This window comes from Pelodiscus sinensis, chromosome 2 (assembly GCF_049634645.1).
Source record: "Pelodiscus sinensis isolate JC-2024 chromosome 2, ASM4963464v1, whole genome shotgun sequence".
NCBI classification, from domain to species: domain Eukaryota; kingdom Metazoa; phylum Chordata; order Testudines; family Trionychidae; genus Pelodiscus; species Pelodiscus sinensis.
In genome coordinates, this window is record NC_134712.1 from 86,066,016 (window position 1) to 86,085,603 (window position 19,588).

The following is a 19,588-nucleotide window of genomic DNA, read 5'->3' on the forward strand; positions in this document are numbered from 1 at the left end:
TCAATACAGTTGCAAGCCAGACAGGACAAATTAATGCTGACAAAGAAGGAATCTGAGAACAAACAAATTCTAAACACAATCAGAGCATATTTTTACATTTATTTCAAGAGTTCTGCATGATGCTACAGTATTATGTAGGAATGCATATACATCATTGTAAATGAGATATTTCTAACAATCATAGCTTTGTCATTTCAAAATTGCAGCTTGCAAGCAAAATTAATTTAGACACACATAATCCATACCTTCACATTTCATGCTCTATCTACATGAAAGGATAGGCCAACTGCACGCACGGAGTAGTGCCATCCAGAGTAAATAACTGTTTGGGTAGCAGGGTATTATATATTATGGTATCTTACCTTTAGATCACTCTATATTCTTCTTTTTCTTCACTTCTTTAGCTTCCCTGCCTCCTTCCTCTTCTATGTTTATTTTCTTTCTTTTCACATTGTTCTTATTCAGTGTTATCTGCTCATGTCCCTCTCTGTTTGACTAAACCTTTGTCTGCTTTAGGTGTTTTTCATCACTCCCACAGTCATGTGTTTGCTTCTCACTGCATCAACTTCTCAGCTGATGCAAATTTGTGCAGCTGCATTGACCTAACTGAGAATCTAGTCATCCCCCTTCAGCTACTTTCCTGTTCTTGCTTTGCTTTTTGCCTTCTTTTGGTTAAACCCCACTCTTCCCCTATTCCTTAGGTTTTTTTCCTCTTTCTTTTGTTAAGTCACTTCCCAGCTCCAACAATCAGATAAAAAAGGATTAAGATGGGTTTCACACACATCACATCCTTTTTACAGCTCGCCAAAGAGACATGGGTTGAAATACTTGCCATGTTGATGGTAATGATAGAGCTCTCTGACTTTTCTAGGATTTTTACCCAATATATATAAAATAAACTTGCTATTGTAAAAATTGGTTGACAGTACCACCTCCTGCCAAAATTTAATATAGATTTCTATGCTTCCCTTTGAAGCCATTTTTAAACTTACTGTAGATATGTTAGGTCACCTTTTGACTTCTAGTGAGAGCTTTCAAAAATAAACTGTGATGGTAGCTGTGGCCTGAATGTTCAGTTTAATGATTCTTAATAGTAATAATTCATTTGAAGATGATTATGAATCAGAATATAAAATGCTAAGTTTCAATATAAATCAACACCAATAAGTTGGTAAAACAGTGTGTAATATGGAAGAAGAATGATCTACTATGCCATTGATTTTATTTTTGAAATTATATTTGAAACATTGCTTTTATATCCTGAAGCCACATAGAAACAAACAATTTCAGTTTTGAGATGCAAAACTGAACAAACAGCTCTGGAACAGTTCTATACATGTTCTTGCTTTCACTATATTGCTCACTGTGTTTCTTAAAAATTTCCCCTGTCTTCACTGCAAAAATTCAGTCTGTAAATCAGTGAGAATTCAAAATATATTTAACAATTCTTTCTTATGAAGAGAGTAACTAAGGACACTGGGCAAAATGTTCATAATCAGGTGCCTAAAATTAGATTCCTAAATCCAAGTACAGTATTTAGGTACTTGATTATTTGAAGTGCTAAGCCTCCATAAAGTTCACTGAAATTAATGGGAGCCACTGAAGGCTCAGCACCTTTGATTTGAAAATCAGGCCCTTTTTATTCAGGTTCCTATATATGGATGTAGGGGCTAACTTTCAGAGGTCAAAGTTATGGATCAAGTTATAATGAATAAAAGAATAGTGAGTGGGCTTTTATTTTTTTAAAAAAAGAACAACAACAAAGAAGTGGTTTATGATACTGTTTGGTACCTCAAAAGTCTTGTCACACATACACAAGGGAATAAAGCTTCCAATAAGCATGCAAATTGTTTTAAACACAGACATCTGCACACATATAGAATGCCACATGTAGAATGGCCAGGGTAAATGAGTGAACGAAGCATGCATGAGTTAAGCACCTTGACACTATACTGCCACTGTCAGCTGATGAGGAGGACATATCCATGCTGTACATTTTACGAAGCCTAGGTCGAGCGCGCTCACTTGTTTTAGGAACAGTGTCTGGTCCATCTAAATCATCAAGGGTTGACTGCCTTGAGAACAGCATGGTTGCTTCAGTGTAGCAGCTAGCAGCGCAAACAGTTATAAAGACAATGTTAAATACCGATGACATTACTTTATACATAGTTCAAGTAATGAATGTGCTCGCCATGCAACAAAACACAGACACAAAGAGAAAAGGTTCAGAGAGAAGATAAGGACCTGATTAAAGTCACCACAATACCAAGTTCTTATGTACTTCTTGTTTGTTACTGTAAAAATATAGAAGCTATAATTACTAGTCATAAAATGTAACCACTACTCACATAGCTATGGGAATCAATAGTGTTTCACAGTTCCCATAGTTCCTAGTGATAACAACTTTGTACAAGTGAGAGTTTTTACTTTTTTTTCCACTTTGAACGGAAATCCCTCAAATTGAAACAAAAGATTTTAGAAGCTGATGTTCTCTGCATCATTTTTATATTATGACAATTGATTCTCTTTAATGCTTACATATGGACACAGGCCAAATTCCTAAAAGAAGAGCTTTCAAAATTAAAGATTCCTCATATGTTCTGCTAATAGAAAAAAAAAACCCCAGCTCTTCTGTATTAGCCAGCCCTCTTTTAGCACAAAAGAGCCAAATCAGTATTACTTGATCCATGCCAAGGATAATTACCATTGCTTTTGATTTTGTATCTAATATTATACTGTGGTGACTGATAAATCATTGAAAGAAGATTTTATTTATATTATGTCATTTAAAATGTTTTCCCCATTATTTTAAAATTTGTAAAGTATATTGTCAAAGAAAAGACATTTTCAGTTAAACCCTTATCTCCTTTCACTTGTCACTACAATGGGACAACAGAGGCATAGACTATACATTCAGGATGCTACTGGATAAAATGAGAAGTGGATGAGTTTTGAAAAAGACAACGCTAATATAAATACAAACATTAGCAATGGGAAAAAAGCAAATACATTAATGACATATGGTAGGTAACCGCAAACTATTTTGCTATAATTTTGAATGAAGTACACAGATGTGCATGAACAGAGTCGAGGGAACTGTTTGGAGTTTTAATCCATGCAGTCACCTCGCTGTGTCATGAAGATTCATAAGTGAGGAAAAAAAAGCACCTGAACAATAACGGGAGATCGACACTTTGGAACTGATCTTGTGCCACTGAAGTCAGTGGGAATTCTCCCATTGGTTTCAGCAGGTATAGTATTGGACACGTTGGGGTTCACATTATACATGGATCTATGGGGCATACTCTAGTTCTAATTATTTGAAAGAGGGTTTTGGTATTGAATTATAGGGAAGTGTCAGCAGACCATGTTGTTTTTTATGATACTCTAGTGTCCTTTTTAAACCCAAACTCTAACTCATCAGATTTGCAAGGGTATTTAAGCATCTAAAGAGGCAAGAAAGCACTTTGTGGGATTTCATAACAGCAGGTTAGGAATTTAACAACAATGTAAATCAAGTACTTTTGAAAATAAGGCATGGTGTCTTTTTTCACGTCAGTGTTTAGTTTACCCAAAATATAGTTATTACTTTGTAAAGTGACAAGCTCCTCTCTAAGAATATATATAGACATGATGTCCTTAAATAATAATGGAGAAATACAGGGAAGGGAAACTACGTAACTTTGGCTCCTGTACCAGGCATTAAAAAAGACTCTTATACCACAAGTGCTTCCAATTTCAATTTGCATTGAAAAAATGTATTCCAGTTTCCCTCAACTGCTCCCCACCTTGAGGAGTTGATTCAGCTTTTGTTGGAGTGAATAGCAAAACAACTACTAATTTAACTAGATGCAAGATTAGGCCCTGAGTTAGGCCAGGTCTATATTAGACCTGGAAGGTCGGCTTAAGATACGCTATTCCAGCTATGTAAATAACATAGCTGGAGTTGAGATAACTTAAGCCAAGCTTGGCGTGTCTCCACAGCGGGAGGTTGATGGGAGCAAATGCTCCCATCTGCTTCCCTTACTCCTCCAAGGAGGAGGAGTACTGGCATCGACTGGGGGTGCCCTCAGCATTCCATTAAGTGGGTCCCTACAAGACCCGCTAAATCAAACTCCAGAAGATCGATCTCCAGAGAGGCATGCGGAGATGTGGCCTCAGTCTAAGCAATGATTTTGATTACATACATTTTAAGAAAAGAAAAGCTCAGTGACTGGAAAGAAAATCTGTATCTATTGAGTAGCTGATCAGAATCCTTCGAGCTCTGGATAGCCATACAAAATTATATTCATAGTACAATAAGTATGCTTCAGAATGTGTTGGTACCTATACAACCAAAGAACTGGTAAGGAGGACATGAATGATCTATACTGTGATGTACAATTTGCAAAGTTTATGTTAACTTAGTCACAGCATTAACTTCTTTGAAATCATTCAAAAATAGGTATTTTAAATTGAAATGTGCATTAAAAACCCATGTCAACGCATTTGTAAATAAACTTAATCAGCTACCCATTACAAATGGGGATGTATTTAGCATAGATATTTTAATTCTGGATTATAGGCTCTTGGGTAAGACATTTCCCATTCTGCTAGCTGCATTTCTAACAATTCTATCTTCCCTGGCTTACTAACCAAATCTTTACAATGTGTAGGCCAGTTAACCTACCGTACATAGGCCATGGTTGGCACTGAAGTTATTGTTACTCATCATCATATATATAGTAGCCCAGTGTCTGTGCGTCTGTAACGCTGATGTACACAGCCACGTCCCCTGGCCGTGTATGTCAGCGCCCCACCCGCCTTCCCCTCCCTCCCTGGTGGTTCGGCCAGCCCCACGGCCCCCCGGATACCCCCCACGCCAGCGCTGCTTCCCTCCCCCCTTCCTCCGCCCCCCATCCTCCCCTCCAGCCCCACAGCCCCCAATCCACCCCCCAGCTCTGCTTTCCACCTCCCTTCCAGTCAGCCCTGCCCCCTTCCCCTCCCTGCGTGGCACGCTGCGGCGCTCCCAGCTGAGCGGCGCTCCCACTGGGCCCCAGCGGGGGAGCAAGCAGTGGCAAGTGGCCCTTTGAGGTCTGCGCTCCCCTCGCATTGGGAGCACGGACCCCAAAGGGCTGCTTGCTGCCCCGCCGGGGCTTGACGGGAGCACCGCTCAGCTAGGAGCGGCGCAGCATGCCACGCAGGGAGGGGAAGCGGGGGGGCTGGCTGGAAGGGGGGGTGGGAAGAAGAGCTGGAGGGGGATCTGGGGCTGTAGGAGAGGATGGGGGGCCCAGAGAAAGGGGGGAGGGAAGCAGCTCTGGTGGAGGGTGTCCCGGGGGCCGTGGGGCTGGCCAGCAGGAAGAGGGGTGGGAAGCAGAGCTGGGGGCAGGGATCGGGGGCCGTGGGGCTGGATGGGAGGAGTGGGGCGGGAAGCAGACCTGGCGAGAGGGAGGTGTATGCAGCCAGTGGCCGCAGCCCTAACGGCCGCTTGTCACCACTTGCTCCCTGGCTGCAGCCCAGCTGAGTGCGCCGCTCAACTGAGCCCCGGTAGGACAGGAAGGGGGGCGGGGTGGTGATGTACATGGCTGGGGGCACTGAGTGGTGCGCCCCTCAGCCAGGCCACTGCGGGAGAGGGAAAGGGGGGTGCTGACATACACGGCCCCGCCCCCTGGCCGTGTACATCACTGCCCTACCCGTCCTTCCCCTGCGGCGGCCCGGCTGAGTGTGCAACACTCAGCACAGTCACCATGGAGGGAGGGGAAGGAGGCGGGGTGGTGACGTACACGGCCAGGGGGCAGGGCCAGGTACATCACCACCTCCTTCTCCTCCCACTGTGGCACTCAGCTGAGTGCCGCACCCCTCAGCCAGGCCGTCAGGGGAGCCAGCAATGCAAGGGGCTGTTTGGGTTTCCCCGGGGTGGGAGGGAAAGGGAGGACGGTGATGGCCACACAAGTGAGATGCAAAAAATCAACCCTTCCACCCCCCCCTCAAGCCTCATTAATATGGCCCCAACTGTGCTGGTGGGGGCAGGGAACAGGGTTCTGGGACAGGGTGGTAGTGGGTGCTGGAGCCGGGTGCTAGTGGGTGCTGGGGCACAGGACAGGGTGCTGGTGGGGACAGGGTGCTGATGGAGGCTGGGCCAGGGTACTTGTGGGAAGAGGGTCTGGCTGGGGGAGGGACAGGGACAGCTGAGGCCAATACCTGGGGATCCTGCAGCTGTGCCGCAGGTCCAGGTCTCAGGAAGCACATGCACTACTTCCCTATCCTCCAAACAGCTGTGCGCTACCTAAACGGCTGGGTCTGTTTTGTGCCAGCAACTTCCTTCCCCCTGCTGCATTTCTGCGTGTGGGGGCGGGGGAGGAGGAGGAGGAGTCCCGGGACCACGTGAGCTCAAACTGCTCAGGCAGTGCTCATCCTTCTCCTCTCTCCCCATGGCAGCTGCACGCTGCCTAAGCAGTTGGAGCTGGCGTGATCCCGGAACTCCTACTCGCCGCCACCCAACACAGGAAGGCAGTAGGGGAAGGAAGTTGCCGGCATGTCACACACCTGCCATTTCAGGAGCACACCAGCTGTTTGAGGAGAAGTACAGTCCATGCACTTCCTGAAACCCCGGATGTGGTGCGCAGCTGCGGGACTGCACCTCCTCAGCTGTGCGTCTCCTCAACTCGCGTCGCCCTTGTTACAGCCCTGAATAGTGAAATAATCTGAGCATAACAATGGATTTCACAAAAATAATAGATTTGTGTATGAGAGCATGTCAAGTAAAAGTCTTGTTTGGGCAATACAAAGTATCATTCACTTGCAATACTTTGTATTGCTACAATAACTCATGAAACCTCTTTATAATCCCAGGAAGAGACAAGCAAGGTGCCTTTATAAACAGATAGATGGTCTAGCATTAGATCTAAGTGACTGATTATTGCTTCCTCCATTTAGAAGTCATTAGTTATGTAGCAGATATTCCTCAGACACCACTGATACAAAAACAGGTATATATCTGTTTCCAGGAAAAGCATCTGGCTACGTCTATACTGCACAGCTATTTTGGAATAAGCTATTCCAGAATAGTTATTCTGAAATAGCTTATTTTGAAATAGCTATTTCAGAATAGGCGTTATTCTTCATAGAGGGATGTGTCTAGACTACTGAATTTTTTTTAAAAAAGTGGCCTTTTTGTGAAAAAATGTTACCTGCATCGAGACTGCCATTGCGTTCTTTCGAAATTAAATCGAAAGAACACGGTGGTTTTTTCGAAATTGGTAAACCTACTTTTACCAGGAAGAACACCTTTTTTTGAAAGAGCTCTTTTGAAAAAAGGTGTTCTTGAATGCAAACAGGGCTTTTTTGAAAGATAGTGTCCAGATTGCCAGGGTGCTCTCTTTCAAAAAACGGATCACTATTTCGAAACCACTGTGACTGTCTAGATGATCTCTTATTTATTCTGAAACTGCTATGTAGATGCTCGCATAGTTATTTCAGAATAAAGACCGTTATTCTGAAATAACTTTGTTGTGTAGACACACCCCTACAGATTAGAGAATCAGCTGTGACAACACTGTTGCTCATTTGTTAATGTGACCTTCTGATATCTTATTTTGGGAAAACAATTTTTTTAAAGATTATATTAGTGTAAACATAGCTATTATGACTTTTTGCTAGCTTTAGTTCAGTAGCACCACCAAAATCTAAAAGTTTGAAAGGAGTAGGTGAACTGTCACTCAAAAGCATAGCAGAGTAAAGTACAGGCAAAATGATTATTCTAATAAAAATTGATTGAACCTCAACAGTGGATACAGTTTTACTAGAAAGACTGATTTCAAATATTGAATTTACAAGATTTATATAATTTTTTGTAATTTTGGCAACTGACTTCCTTTTATAAAACAAAATTTGGCTTCAACATTTGGCTTTCATTGTTGTCAGCATTCCAGCTAAGACTGCTGTATTGCTAGTACACACTGCTAAACAGCTGATTTCAATTTTTACTGTGGACTAGTACAGTATATACTAGGTAATGCGACTTGAAATATGATTTAATTAAAATGGTCTTGTGTCTGTAAACATCGTCTTCTTTAATGAGCAGATAAATACTGAGAGCCAAATCAGATATCCATGTGAAACTCCAAGTGAAGTAAATGAGTCTTGCATTCAGGTGAGAGCAGAATTCGTCTGAATGATGCTTTTCCTATACAGTCTGACTTCAGTGATTTTTCAGACAACACATCCAGATGCTATTTCTCCTGGTAGTTAGCCATGAGGAAATGTGTGCTGGCTTTATTACTCCATGAAATAAAGAATTTTGATGGCTAAATTTCAGTAAACTATGAATGTCTTCTGAGTGTCAGCATTGACCGTGGTTTTTTGTTTGTTTGTTTGTTTGTTTGTTTTTCGGGAGGAGGGTGATTGTTTTTTATAGCAAGTGGAAGAATGCTGGGGTATTTTGTGGATATTTTGTTTATGCACATTGCTTACACATTTTTATTTCAGATAAATGTTCAGACATTCAGTTATACTTACTTTTGAATAAGCAGGAGAAGAAGCCTTTCATCATTTTTAGCCGGTTAACCTTTTATCATATGTCATTAGTAAAAGCTGAGCAGAGTTACTGTACATACAAGCAACTGAGTTTGCGGGGAGACTATCAAGAGTGAGAGGCTACTGCCACGCTCCAGAGAATAAAAACAACTATCCGATTGTCAAAGGTTTTCCCCTCCCCTTATGACACTATCAACTAACTTCTGCAGGCTCTCAAAGTAAAAATGCATTGAGCACAGAGAAAACAAGATGTACTTGCAATTCAGGGGAAGTGGCAGAGTGTGAGTCTGTGTGAAACAGCAAGGATGTGCTAAGGCTTTGGCACTAAACTCTGTAGCATCTATCTCCGAGGAAAGGGAAGGTGAGTTGGTCAGGTAAATGATGGGGGCAGGTCCACTGAGAACGAGGGACTAAGGGGGCAGTTGCCTGGGGTCCGGACATTCAAAGGGGACCAGAGCTCCCAGCCACTTCTACTGTGGCAGCGGCTGGAGCCCCAAGCCTTTAAATTGCTGCTGGAGTGCCACACCAGTCGCTCCACATGGCTCTGAGGACCTGGAGGAGCGGAGTGGGGGAGGGAGTAGGCATGCGCTGCACTCCGGGCAGTGCTTAGGGCTGGCGTCCCCTGGACCCACCCCTTCCACCCAAGGCATAGAGCTAACTCTCTGCCACTTACCTTTCCCAGGGACTTACGGTGGCTGTAGAACCCACTGGATGGAGGCATAGATATGGGACTACAACTTGTACATATCTAGTGAACCCTTGCAAGAGGAATGGAGGAAAGAAGAAGAGAGGCTGCCTTTGTCTTGTCAGGGAAAACCCATGGAGTTTCTCAGTACAAAGTCCTTTAACTCAGGCAGTATAAAGGAGACCATAATTTATTGTCCAGAACCATACATTTGTCATAAGCGATAGAATTCATTCACTCAGTACTGCCTATTGTCCCAACCCCATGAGACTGTCTTCAGTGCATTAATTTTTACAAGATAGTTCAAAAACCCTCTAGTAGCTTGTCATTTGGTATTAATGTGCAGAGGAAAATTAGTTCAGGCAGATGTTCCTCCCAGAACTTGGTGAATGTCACCTCTGCAAAATATCCATGCAACCCCTTGGCTATGCAGGAAAAGAACTAAGATCCAGGGTAAGAGGGAAGTTGCTCTAAGGACTATGGTCCTCCAAACCCTTCCAAACAAAATGGAGAGAGAATGGTGCTTGAAGGAGCAGTAACACAAATAGTATCCAGTGAATCCCCTCCACAGAGTCATAGACCACAGCTGAGAATACTGAGCCAATGACCGCATGACAAAGGCTCCTACTATAAGGGTGTGAACAGAAATCTTCCATGTAGCTGCTCAGTACCGCTGAAGTTAGGAAGCAGGATCTGTTCAGATTCTTGATTTTGCCTTATGAGGCAAAACCCATGTAGTTTCCCAGTACAAAGTCCTTTTACTCAGGCTATATACAGGAGACCATAGTCATCCAGAACAAAATATTTCTTCAGCTCTGCTTCACACGCTCTTCCTACTTGCCACTCCACCAAGGTCCTGTGGACTGGTCGGGGTGGAGGGTCTGGTGGGTGAGTTGGGAGAATAAGAATTAATTTGCTCACTTTGTGCACTTTTTCACAGAGGGAAACACATGGGTCTGTCAAACTGATCATCTTGTATCTATTGTTTAGTGACAGACACATCTGATAAATCAAAGAGTTCTTCAACTTCAGATGTGAAGTCCAACATCACGTGACAATTTCCTAAAATAATTTCTACCACATGATTTTTCTGTATATCTAAAAAACAAGTGTTTTGTTTTTACAGCAAAATACCTGGAAATACTGTCATGCGAAACAGCTGAATCCAGACTATCCATCCTCTCAGATGCCTGTAAACTAGAAGCTTGCCCAGGATTTTCATCAATTGTGTCCAGCCCTGATTCCTTAGAAAGCTTCATCATGTGGTTCTGGTAATACATATGGATGCTCTCCCGAGTTGGAACGTTCCCCTAAGAAAGGAAGAAGAGCTGTACTAAGGCATTTATGTTGTATGAGATTTTGGTTTCTTCAGTTATTTGGCAGCAGCAAATCAGTCTTTGCAAAGAACAAATTGGGAAAAGACCAATTTCCTTAAGTCTATTTTACACGGCGTCAGATTTTCATCTCATTTGCAAAGGCATAAATATGGGAGAACTCCAGTGGAGTTGCTTCAGATTTACAAAGCTGTAAATGAGATAAGAATTTGTTCATAAAACAGTCCTTGTAGAAAGAGGCTTCACTATCTGTTCTCTTAATGACTTCCTGGCCAAATTCGTGAACAAAAGGATGGTTTCATTAACTGTGAGCACAACCCGGAGCACAGGAGCCAAGCAGAGTTCTTTCTGGCTATGGCGACTTTACTGATGGTTCCTAAGGCAGAACAGTATTCAGCTTACTCCACCAATAGCTTTATTGACTTTGGAACACACATTGGGTAAGAAGGTGGCTATTTTGCATAGTCATTTTTCTGAGTTTTATTGAGACTGTATGCATAGATCTCCTTATCTCTGTAGTGATCGATTATAAATTACATGAAACTACGTTGGTCTGCCCCTTTGCTAGTCTTGTTATTTGTTCAAATGTCAGTTCGCTCCTTCTAAATTAAATTTGATTCAAAACTTTCTAAATTTGAAATTTTAACAAAAAAGAAACACATTTTAACTAACAGTTTAGAGAAAATGTAATTTTTAAATAATATTTAAACCCTGCAGTGCAATTATAATCATATGTGTGACATTATAACCCTCTGCCTTTTAAATATTTATAAAGGCACAACATCAGCATTATAGCTGTTTTGTAGGACCATAATAAAGAAGAATGGCTGTGAAAGCGCAAACATTCTATGTTTTAAATATACGTACAGGAGTGACTATATGAATTTATATGATAAGCAACACATGCCCAAAGTGAGCTGTGTTTCTAGGAGTCTGAGTAGATCCAGTCTGAGCTGAATTCTTGAGCATTATGAACAATGCTATGCCTTCTTCTCTCCTGATGTGATTTCCGAATGTCTACTAAGAATCCCTCTCCGTAATGGGAATTTCAGAGTTAAATCCCTGAGCACATTCGTTTTTCCAATCAGTCACTTTGGGTTCAGAGCCAGAGTGCTGGAGCTATTTGTACAGTGGTGGCTGTGAGAGCCATTGAATCAAACTATAGACTCTGTATACGTTGGAAACCACTTTCAGTTCAGCATCCCTAGTTCCAGCACATCTGCTCAGAGCCACAGTTCTGGAGAGCTATCTGGGTTTTTTTTAATAGAAAAAAGAGAGGGTTACAGAATTCATAGTAATTCTTAAGCGTATTTATGTGAGACCTTTTTTTTTTTTTTTTTTTTTTTTAAACAAATTTCCATTTCTGGTACCCTGCCTCAAATTAAGTTGAAAAGATAAACCTTTCATTTATCACTGCAATGCAAATGGTATGAGCAAAAGTAAAGCACAAAGCGTGTTACCTTTTTAATTTCCCTGGTCAGCATACATCTCTCGATTCTCAGCACGGTAGAGATATCAATGTGCTCTCTTGAAATGGAATTGAGCCAAGCTGTAAAACTATCTAGTGTTGCCAGGAAAAGGACCCAGGTGAATTTTAAAATATTAAATATTCTTTTGATGATATTATCTGAGAGGGAGGAAAAGTGCCAGAGTTAATGAATATAAACTTCTTTTATTCACATGATGATTCTGTTCTGACATTTCACAAGAGCTTGTTTGATTTTTACTTTATTTGATATAATAATCCAGGTTGCAGGATCTTTCGGTATCAGCAGCAGGAATGTTTGGAAATGGCAGGATGCCATCTGGTCTGTTGATGTTATTTTTTCTATCTGTCTTTGGCCATGACTATATGCGGACACTCAGAAAACTTTAAAGCGAATTAGGTATAGATGTGAAGGCAATGTGCATAAATTAATATGTATTAACATCCCATCAGCCTCCCCAACCCTCTCAGTGTGGCTGTTCTTATACATCAGTTTAATGGCTTTAGTTTAATCACTTAATCTTGGAGCTTTAACACACGTCAGTTTATGTGCATTGACTTCACACCTTTAATCAATTTGCCTGAACTTTCCTGAGTGTTTCGGTGTAGACATGGCCTGCCTGTCTGGCTATTTTGTAATCTTGAATGCCTTTTTCCCCTAAAGGTTGACCCTGTTAGCCACATGAGTAGATGTCAGCTCCAGAAGAACTCCTCAATGTGTAACGGTTTTGCAAGGTAAAGTGCTGAGGGTTAAACATCTTCTGAGAGGTATCGACACCACCAGCTCCAACAGCTCCATGGAAGTTGTGAGCACTCAGCTCCTTGTAGAACTGGACACTTTATCTGTCCATTGAACATGTTAATTTTCTTCTGTCCACTGGAATTCAGTCATTTCGTTCATGCCTAGACCCTGCTAGCTTGAGCTGGTATCTTTAATCAATCTACATTTTATTACTCTTGTATCAGAGCTACAGTGCCTCATCCTATGAGCCTTCTTTTGTTCACATATTTTGCAGTATAGTCAATTGATTTCTCTTCTTAAGTCACATCACAAGCTGAGAGCACCAGTCTATGGTGCTCAGCTCTTTGGGGTGTGAGTAGCTTGTGTTTTAAAAGGTGTGCAAAAGTTGAACACTCTCAAAGCTATATGCAATAGATATCTAGAAATGTTAAAAACATAAGAGTTTCTAAGTCAGGGTGCCATGCCACTGTTGATTGACTCCACTGATCCTTCCCCTATCCCTGCTCCTCCTCTTTTTTTTTTTTGCAACATCATTATCATATTGCTGTTTTCCCTCCAGTGATTTTCTACATTATTTGGGTTTTGAGGGATTTTATAATGTATTAACTGAAGCATTATTGCTCCATACTTTTAGGTACTCATCTTTGGGCTAAATAAAATCTTGTCACTAAAAATTAAAGTTTTTTTAAAGAGCACTGTAATTTATCTAAACTGAAGACATAGGTGCTGGGTCTGTGGATACTCCAGGGTTGGAGAACCCACAGAAAAAATTTGTGGGCACTTAGCACCCACTGGCTGCCCTTCCAATCAGCTTCACTCCCAACCCCAGCACCTCCTGCCCACTGTGGATCAGCTGTGCAGTGGAATGCATGGGGTGCGGAGGAAAAAGGGGGAGAAGCAAGAGTGGGGTATGTTCAGGGGAGGTGGGTGGGACTGGGTGAGGCTTGGGGGAGCGGTGGAATGGAGGCGGGGTCTGAGGTGGAGCTGGGTCAAGTACCTCCAGGCAACTCATAAAGACAGCACTCATGACTTCGGCTGTACTCAGGCACAGTTTAAAAGAAAATGGGATTCCCTTTCTCTCCCATACACAAAGAGCACATTTGCAGACTGGACATAGTGTGCTGAAACATGCCTTCACCATTGATAGGGTACCATTTGCACTGTTGAAATTAATTGGGTGGCAATTTTCTGCTTACTTACTAACAAGGAGTCTATTTTACTGCTCAGCTAGTATAGCTATTCCATGGTCTCACTGAGCTGCTTTGCCAAGGACTTCCAATCTAATCTAGAAGGTCATTTTTCTCTCAGGGTTGGAGCTGACTGAGTATACATTTTTAATGAGTCTGTGGCTGTTCTGTTCTGTCACTTTTTAGAAAGAATCTTTTGGGGATTGATCACATCTAAACATCTGCAGAAAGGGGAAGATATTTATTGTCTTGAGAGAATCTTATACTTAGAGTGGAATACTGGGAGAATGAACATCTGTTACCCCTATTGACTTCAATGGAAATAGCAGGTGCCTACCAATTTGGTATAAAGATGTTAACTAGAAACACCTTTTCTAATAATTTTCCCCTCCAGCGTTTGTTACACTTTATCCAATTACTTTTACCTTGGGGGTGGGTGAAATGCTTAAAATATGAAAGATGCCACAAGTTTGCTCCAATCAAAACCAATTATAATCCAATTAGTCTCATCTTTCTCTTTCCTCAACTTTGATCAGACCATCCACATTCACTGAAAATCATCTTGGTATGTTAGTGGAACAAGCTACACCACGAGATAGTAAAAGGCTGAAGAAAGTAAGAACCAGTCCTTGTTTTGAAAAGTGTTGTTATTGTGGGAAAGGAACAAGGTATTGCTTCTGACCTTTGCTACCTTGTTGTAGTTCATTCTGTGGCACAAGTTTTGCTGGAGAGCAAAGTGCCCTTTCAGTTATAAATACAGGAGATAAGTAGCTCTAGGAGAGAAGGTCACACAGGGTGAGAGCCAGCTAAGGCTAGAATGAAGGGGAAGCCCCATTTCTTCTATTTACTCCCCCTGAAACCAAAAACCCAGTTCTGTCATTGTGAGCTTTAGGATTCACCGTAGCTGTACTAATTTCCTAAGTGGGAAAACCCTTTACCAGCTTATCGTTGTTGGGCAGAATCCTCCCAGTTGTCGACTAAGTTCCCTTGGGAGTTAGAATCAATGGGATTTAAGGGCATTCATTAATCTTGCAGGAGACGTTCAAACATCTTGCAGTATTGGTCCCTAACTGGACCAGAACAATGTGCTCAGCAGCACACGATACATAATAAAATACAAGTTCCTGGCTCTCCCAGCATTAACATTTGAAGGTCTAATTCTGCACAATGAACGTCAACAGAAGTTTTGACACTGACTTGAATGGAAGCAGGACTGTCATAATACAGTATACAAATGTATAATGCATATACATCTGTTGGCCAGAAGCCTGTGCAAATGTTGATTCTCTGTACACTCATTGGGGAGAAACTGACAGTATTTGATTCTATCATAAAAGACCTTTTCTTTGGGATTTTTAAAACTACTGGATAAAACACCTGAAAGTGAGAACACTTTTGTATAGTCAGGGAAGTGGACTTGATGATTTAGTAATCCTTCTTATCTCTAGCCTCTGTGATTCCATGAATGAATGTGTCAATATCTGGTTAGACTGGTCAGAATCACAACCGATTAAACAGATGAAAGCTGGAGAGAATCACATTGCTTGTATGTTGCCCTTGAGTCACTTATGCACTGACCATGCAATACTGCCATTTATCCCTGTAGTCACAAATACAGGTTTAACCTCTCTAGTCTGGCACTCTCTTGTCTGGCAACATCCATGGTCCGGCATGATTTTAGTTAGCCAGATGCCCACTTCTCAGGCATGTGGCCAAGCTTCCCATTATCCCATAAAGTGTGTTCACAGCCACCAGCCCTGGCTCTCAATGTTCTGTGCTGTTATTTACCTCTAATTTACCCCTGCATGCCTTCTGAGAGCCCAGTAAGCAGTGGAAATGTTGGTTATGTTCCTAGATAATATTGATCTCCCATGGTTCAGCAAATTCTCTGGTTCTGCACTGATCAAGTCTCGAGGGTGCCCGACTAAAGAAGTTCAACCTATACCATGCAACACTAGTGCAGCCTTCCTTCTGCCTGTATACCTGGTCCATCTGATTTCTTTTTGACAGCTTCTTCTTCTTTCTCTTCATATTCTACATCAATAGCACCTGCCAAATTAAAATTTAAGCAATAAATAAAAGCCTTTCCCACAGAGGTTTATATGTAAATCCCACTAGAACTGAAGAGAGATTTTATTGTTATTAAAAAGCACTTGGATCCAGACAGACTTAGCAAAACAAGTTTCTGCAGATCTCACAGAATCCAAGTGAGATAGTCCATGAATGATACTGCCTTATATTTTGTAAGGACATTTTGTTTATCAATTAAACTTAAAAGCCAGCTACTGTAATGGTGTGAAACAATCCAGTAGCATAGATTTCAACTGATAGATACCTGTTTACAGCTGCTGATGAGCTAGTCTTAAAAGTTTGCTCGTTAATCTTCTACAAACATTGATACTTTTAAAAAACCTATTCTTGCCTCCAAGTCATTAAACTTTTATTCTTTCATGCATGAAGGTGGGCATGACTAACTGAAACAGTGTAGAAAGTTCTTTTGAATCCACTATGTGCTGCTTCATTTAAGTATAAATGGAACAGTCATTATAGTGCCGATATTTGCCATTAAAAATCACATACATAACTACAGGGTCCAAGAAGTGATCCATTAGAATCTGATATATTAACACAGAGGTTGTAGCTTCAATGATAGGAGAGAGATTAAGTGGGTACCAGAGGAAGGTACCAGTTAGAGGGAATTCTAATGTAACTGCTTCAGGATGAATATTTTCTAACACAGATTGGCAAAAAATACTTCCAATGAGTATTTCTGGTTTTTTTAACGCAGCAAAAGCGGCAAGAGTTGCAAATCACAAAAAAACTAAATATTTCACAGTACATAAACAGTTCTGTGATGCTAATAAAATAATGTTAAATTTGAATCTCTTTTCTCTGCTGCCTTCCAAATATATTGTGAATTTAATTGCTGCCAGAAAATGCATGAAACTACCATAATGAAGTATTCTCCATGAAAACTGACACACAGTTCTACACTTTTCATCCATATATGCCAGCTCAAACATATCTTGCTCTGACTCCTGCACCCAATCAGGGGTAGAGGTGTAGGACTCAGGGCAGGGAGTTCAGAGGAATGTGGAACTCAGAGGAGTGAGTGGGAGCTAAGAGAAGGTGGGGCAGCTGGTCCCTGAGGCAGGCTTGGACAGTAGGGAGCTGCACAGCCTGCTGATGGCTGCTGCCCTGGGACAGGCCAGGGGCTGTGCTGCATGGTTGGAGATTGCTGTGCAGCTATTTGAGGCTGTCAGGGCAATGGGCATGTGCTTGCTTGCTGCTCCCTATGGTCATTCTGGAGTATAACTGTACCTGCTATCACAGCCCTCCTTTTCCATTTGATGAGAAAGAATTAGATTCCAGGCACCCCCCCCCCATTGTCCTGGCACAACCAATTCCTTGTCTGCCTATTTAAGTCACAATAAGAGGAAGCTGCATACCAAACTTGGTGGTCCTAGCTTTTACTGTTTAGGAGGAGCTCTTGAACAAACAGACTAGCAGATGGAAAGACAGAAAGTCACTTAAAACCTCTCAAATATACAGTAGATTATTGGACATAGGACTTATCTGCTGGCATCTCACTGGATATAGCCTCCCAGTTTGACAGTGGACCACTGATAACTACTCTTTGAATATGGTTTTTCAACCAGTTGCATACCCAGTTTAAAGTAATCTCATCTAGATTGTATTTCCCTAGTTTGCCTATGAGAATATCATGTGGAACTGTAGCAAAAGCTTTATTTAAATCAAGATAAATGAAATGTTTACAGCTTCCCAGCCACCCACTCGGCCAGTAACCCTGTCAAAGAAGGAATTTAGTTTGGCCTGACATGATTAGTTTTTGACAAATCTATGCTGGCCATTCCTTAAAATCATCTTATCCTCTAGCTTACTAATCACTTCCTTAATAATTTATTACTGTATCTTTCCAGGTATCAAAGTTAGACTGACCAATCTAAAAATTCCCTTAGTCCTCTTTGTTTAGATAGGTACTATGTTAGTCCTTCTCCAGTCCTCTGTGACCCCCGCCCCCATCTTCCCCGAGTGCTCAAAGATAATTGTTTCAGCTAGTTCTTTATGTACACTAAGATGAATTTCATCTGAAGATATCTAAATATTCTTTAACCCGTTCTTTCCCTATTTTGGCTTCTTGCTGTTACATATTAAGTGTCTGGTCATAAATAAGCTTTCTAGTGAAGACTGAAGCAAAACAGAAATACAGCTGCATTCTCCTTCCCCACCAAGTAGAAGGCCTACATTTTCCTTAGTCTTAACTCTTGTTCCTAATATATTTGTGGAACCTCTTCTCATGGCCTTTGTGTCCCTTGCTAGGTGTAACTCGCTGTGTGACTTTGCCTTTCTGATTTTGTCTCTACATGCTCCTTAATTCATGTTTCTACTTTGGGCTCATCTAGAATATGGGGAACAGTCGAAAGAAGATACGCAAATTCCGATCGCTTTTGAAAAGCGAAAGTAGTTAAGACGCGGCTTTTTCAGCAACGCCCCCCTTGTCGAAAAGCTGCGTAAACCTCCTTTTTTGAGAGTTCGCCAAAAAAGCCGCGTCTTAACTACTTTCACTTTCGAAAGCTCTGCTTTCAAAAGTGCGATTGGAAGAAGCTATGCAAATTCCCGCAGAATTTGCATATCTTGTTTTGATCGTTCCCCTCAGCGTAGAGATTTCTTCTTGATTTGTAGTTATCAAAAAGCTCCTAATATAGGTATATTGAGCTCTTACTACTCTAAGCATGTGGATAGTTTGCAGCTGGGCCTTTAATACTGCCTCCCTGAAAAACTGCCTGCTCTTCTGAACTCCCTTCTTCCTTTAGATTCTCTTTCCATGGGACACTGCCTACCAGTTCTCTGAATCTGAATTTGAGGTCTTAATCTTACAGCTCCATGTAAGTCATACTTCACCTTTCCCCTGTAACCTCTTGTAATTTGTATCACTGTGTTCTGACCTCCACTTGCCTGTCCTTTGTAATAGGTAAACACAGAATACAGAGTCTTCAGGTAAACTTGCTTCAGGTCAGAGATTCTCTCTCTCTCTCTCTCTCTCTCTTTTTCCCTCTGACCAACCACTAGAAACTGCTCAGGAAACAGCACAAAGCAGAAGTGAGAGGTTTCTGTAATGGCATGATTGCCTGCCACACTAGGGAGTGAAAGAAGCAGTTTTGCTTCTTTGCTTGTTTAAAGGGCAATTCTGAAGACCATTTAAAAGCATACACACCATCCCCAGATCCTTTTCGCCTTTGCTTGTCTTCCTTCCCAAACTTTTTCTTTTCTTTGCGCCTCTGTCGAAGTGCAGTTTTAGGATCAGTAATCCAGGCCTGATAAACAAACTGGAGAGAACAAATGCATTTATGTCTAAATTCTTCATTTTTTGGAAGTAAACAGCAACTGTAAACCACACACAGGAATACATATTTAGGGCAATCATATTTAGATCTGCAGGGATAAGGAAACACTTTGAATCCCACTCCAACACCTTCCCTGCTGATGTGCTGAATTTTCATGCACTGCTTTTGTTAATGTGAAAGCAAATGTGCAAAATTTTGTTGTGAGTGAACCAAATTCACAAGAACCCCCAAAGATTCTTGTCCTAGGAAATTCAATTTGGGAATGTTATACGTT

At 41.6% G+C, this 19,588-nt stretch overlaps 1 protein-coding gene across 12 annotated transcripts in view; it reads right to left on the reverse strand.

Annotated features, from left to right (window-relative positions):
* The window catches only part of PIEZO2 (piezo type mechanosensitive ion channel component 2), a 423,840-nt gene that overhangs the window by 35,170 nt on the left and 369,082 nt on the right, over window positions 1–19,588 (reverse strand). For 8 of the 12 annotated variants that reach the window (XM_075920992.1, XM_075920988.1, XM_075920987.1 and 5 more), the window contains 5 exons: window positions 19,185–19,296; window positions 15,932–15,997; window positions 11,994–12,160; window positions 10,334–10,509; window positions 1,941–2,108 (listed from right to left, as the gene is read on the reverse strand). In XM_075920992.1, the coding sequence (XP_075777107.1) occupies window positions 1,941–2,108; window positions 10,334–10,509; window positions 11,994–12,160; window positions 15,932–15,997; window positions 19,185–19,296 (689 nt within the window). The remainder of the gene's footprint in view (window positions 1–1,940; window positions 2,109–10,333; window positions 10,510–11,993; window positions 12,161–15,931; window positions 15,998–19,184; window positions 19,297–19,588) is intronic. The other 4 variants (XM_075920994.1, XM_075920993.1, XM_014570678.2 and 1 more) reach the window with 1 other exon arrangement.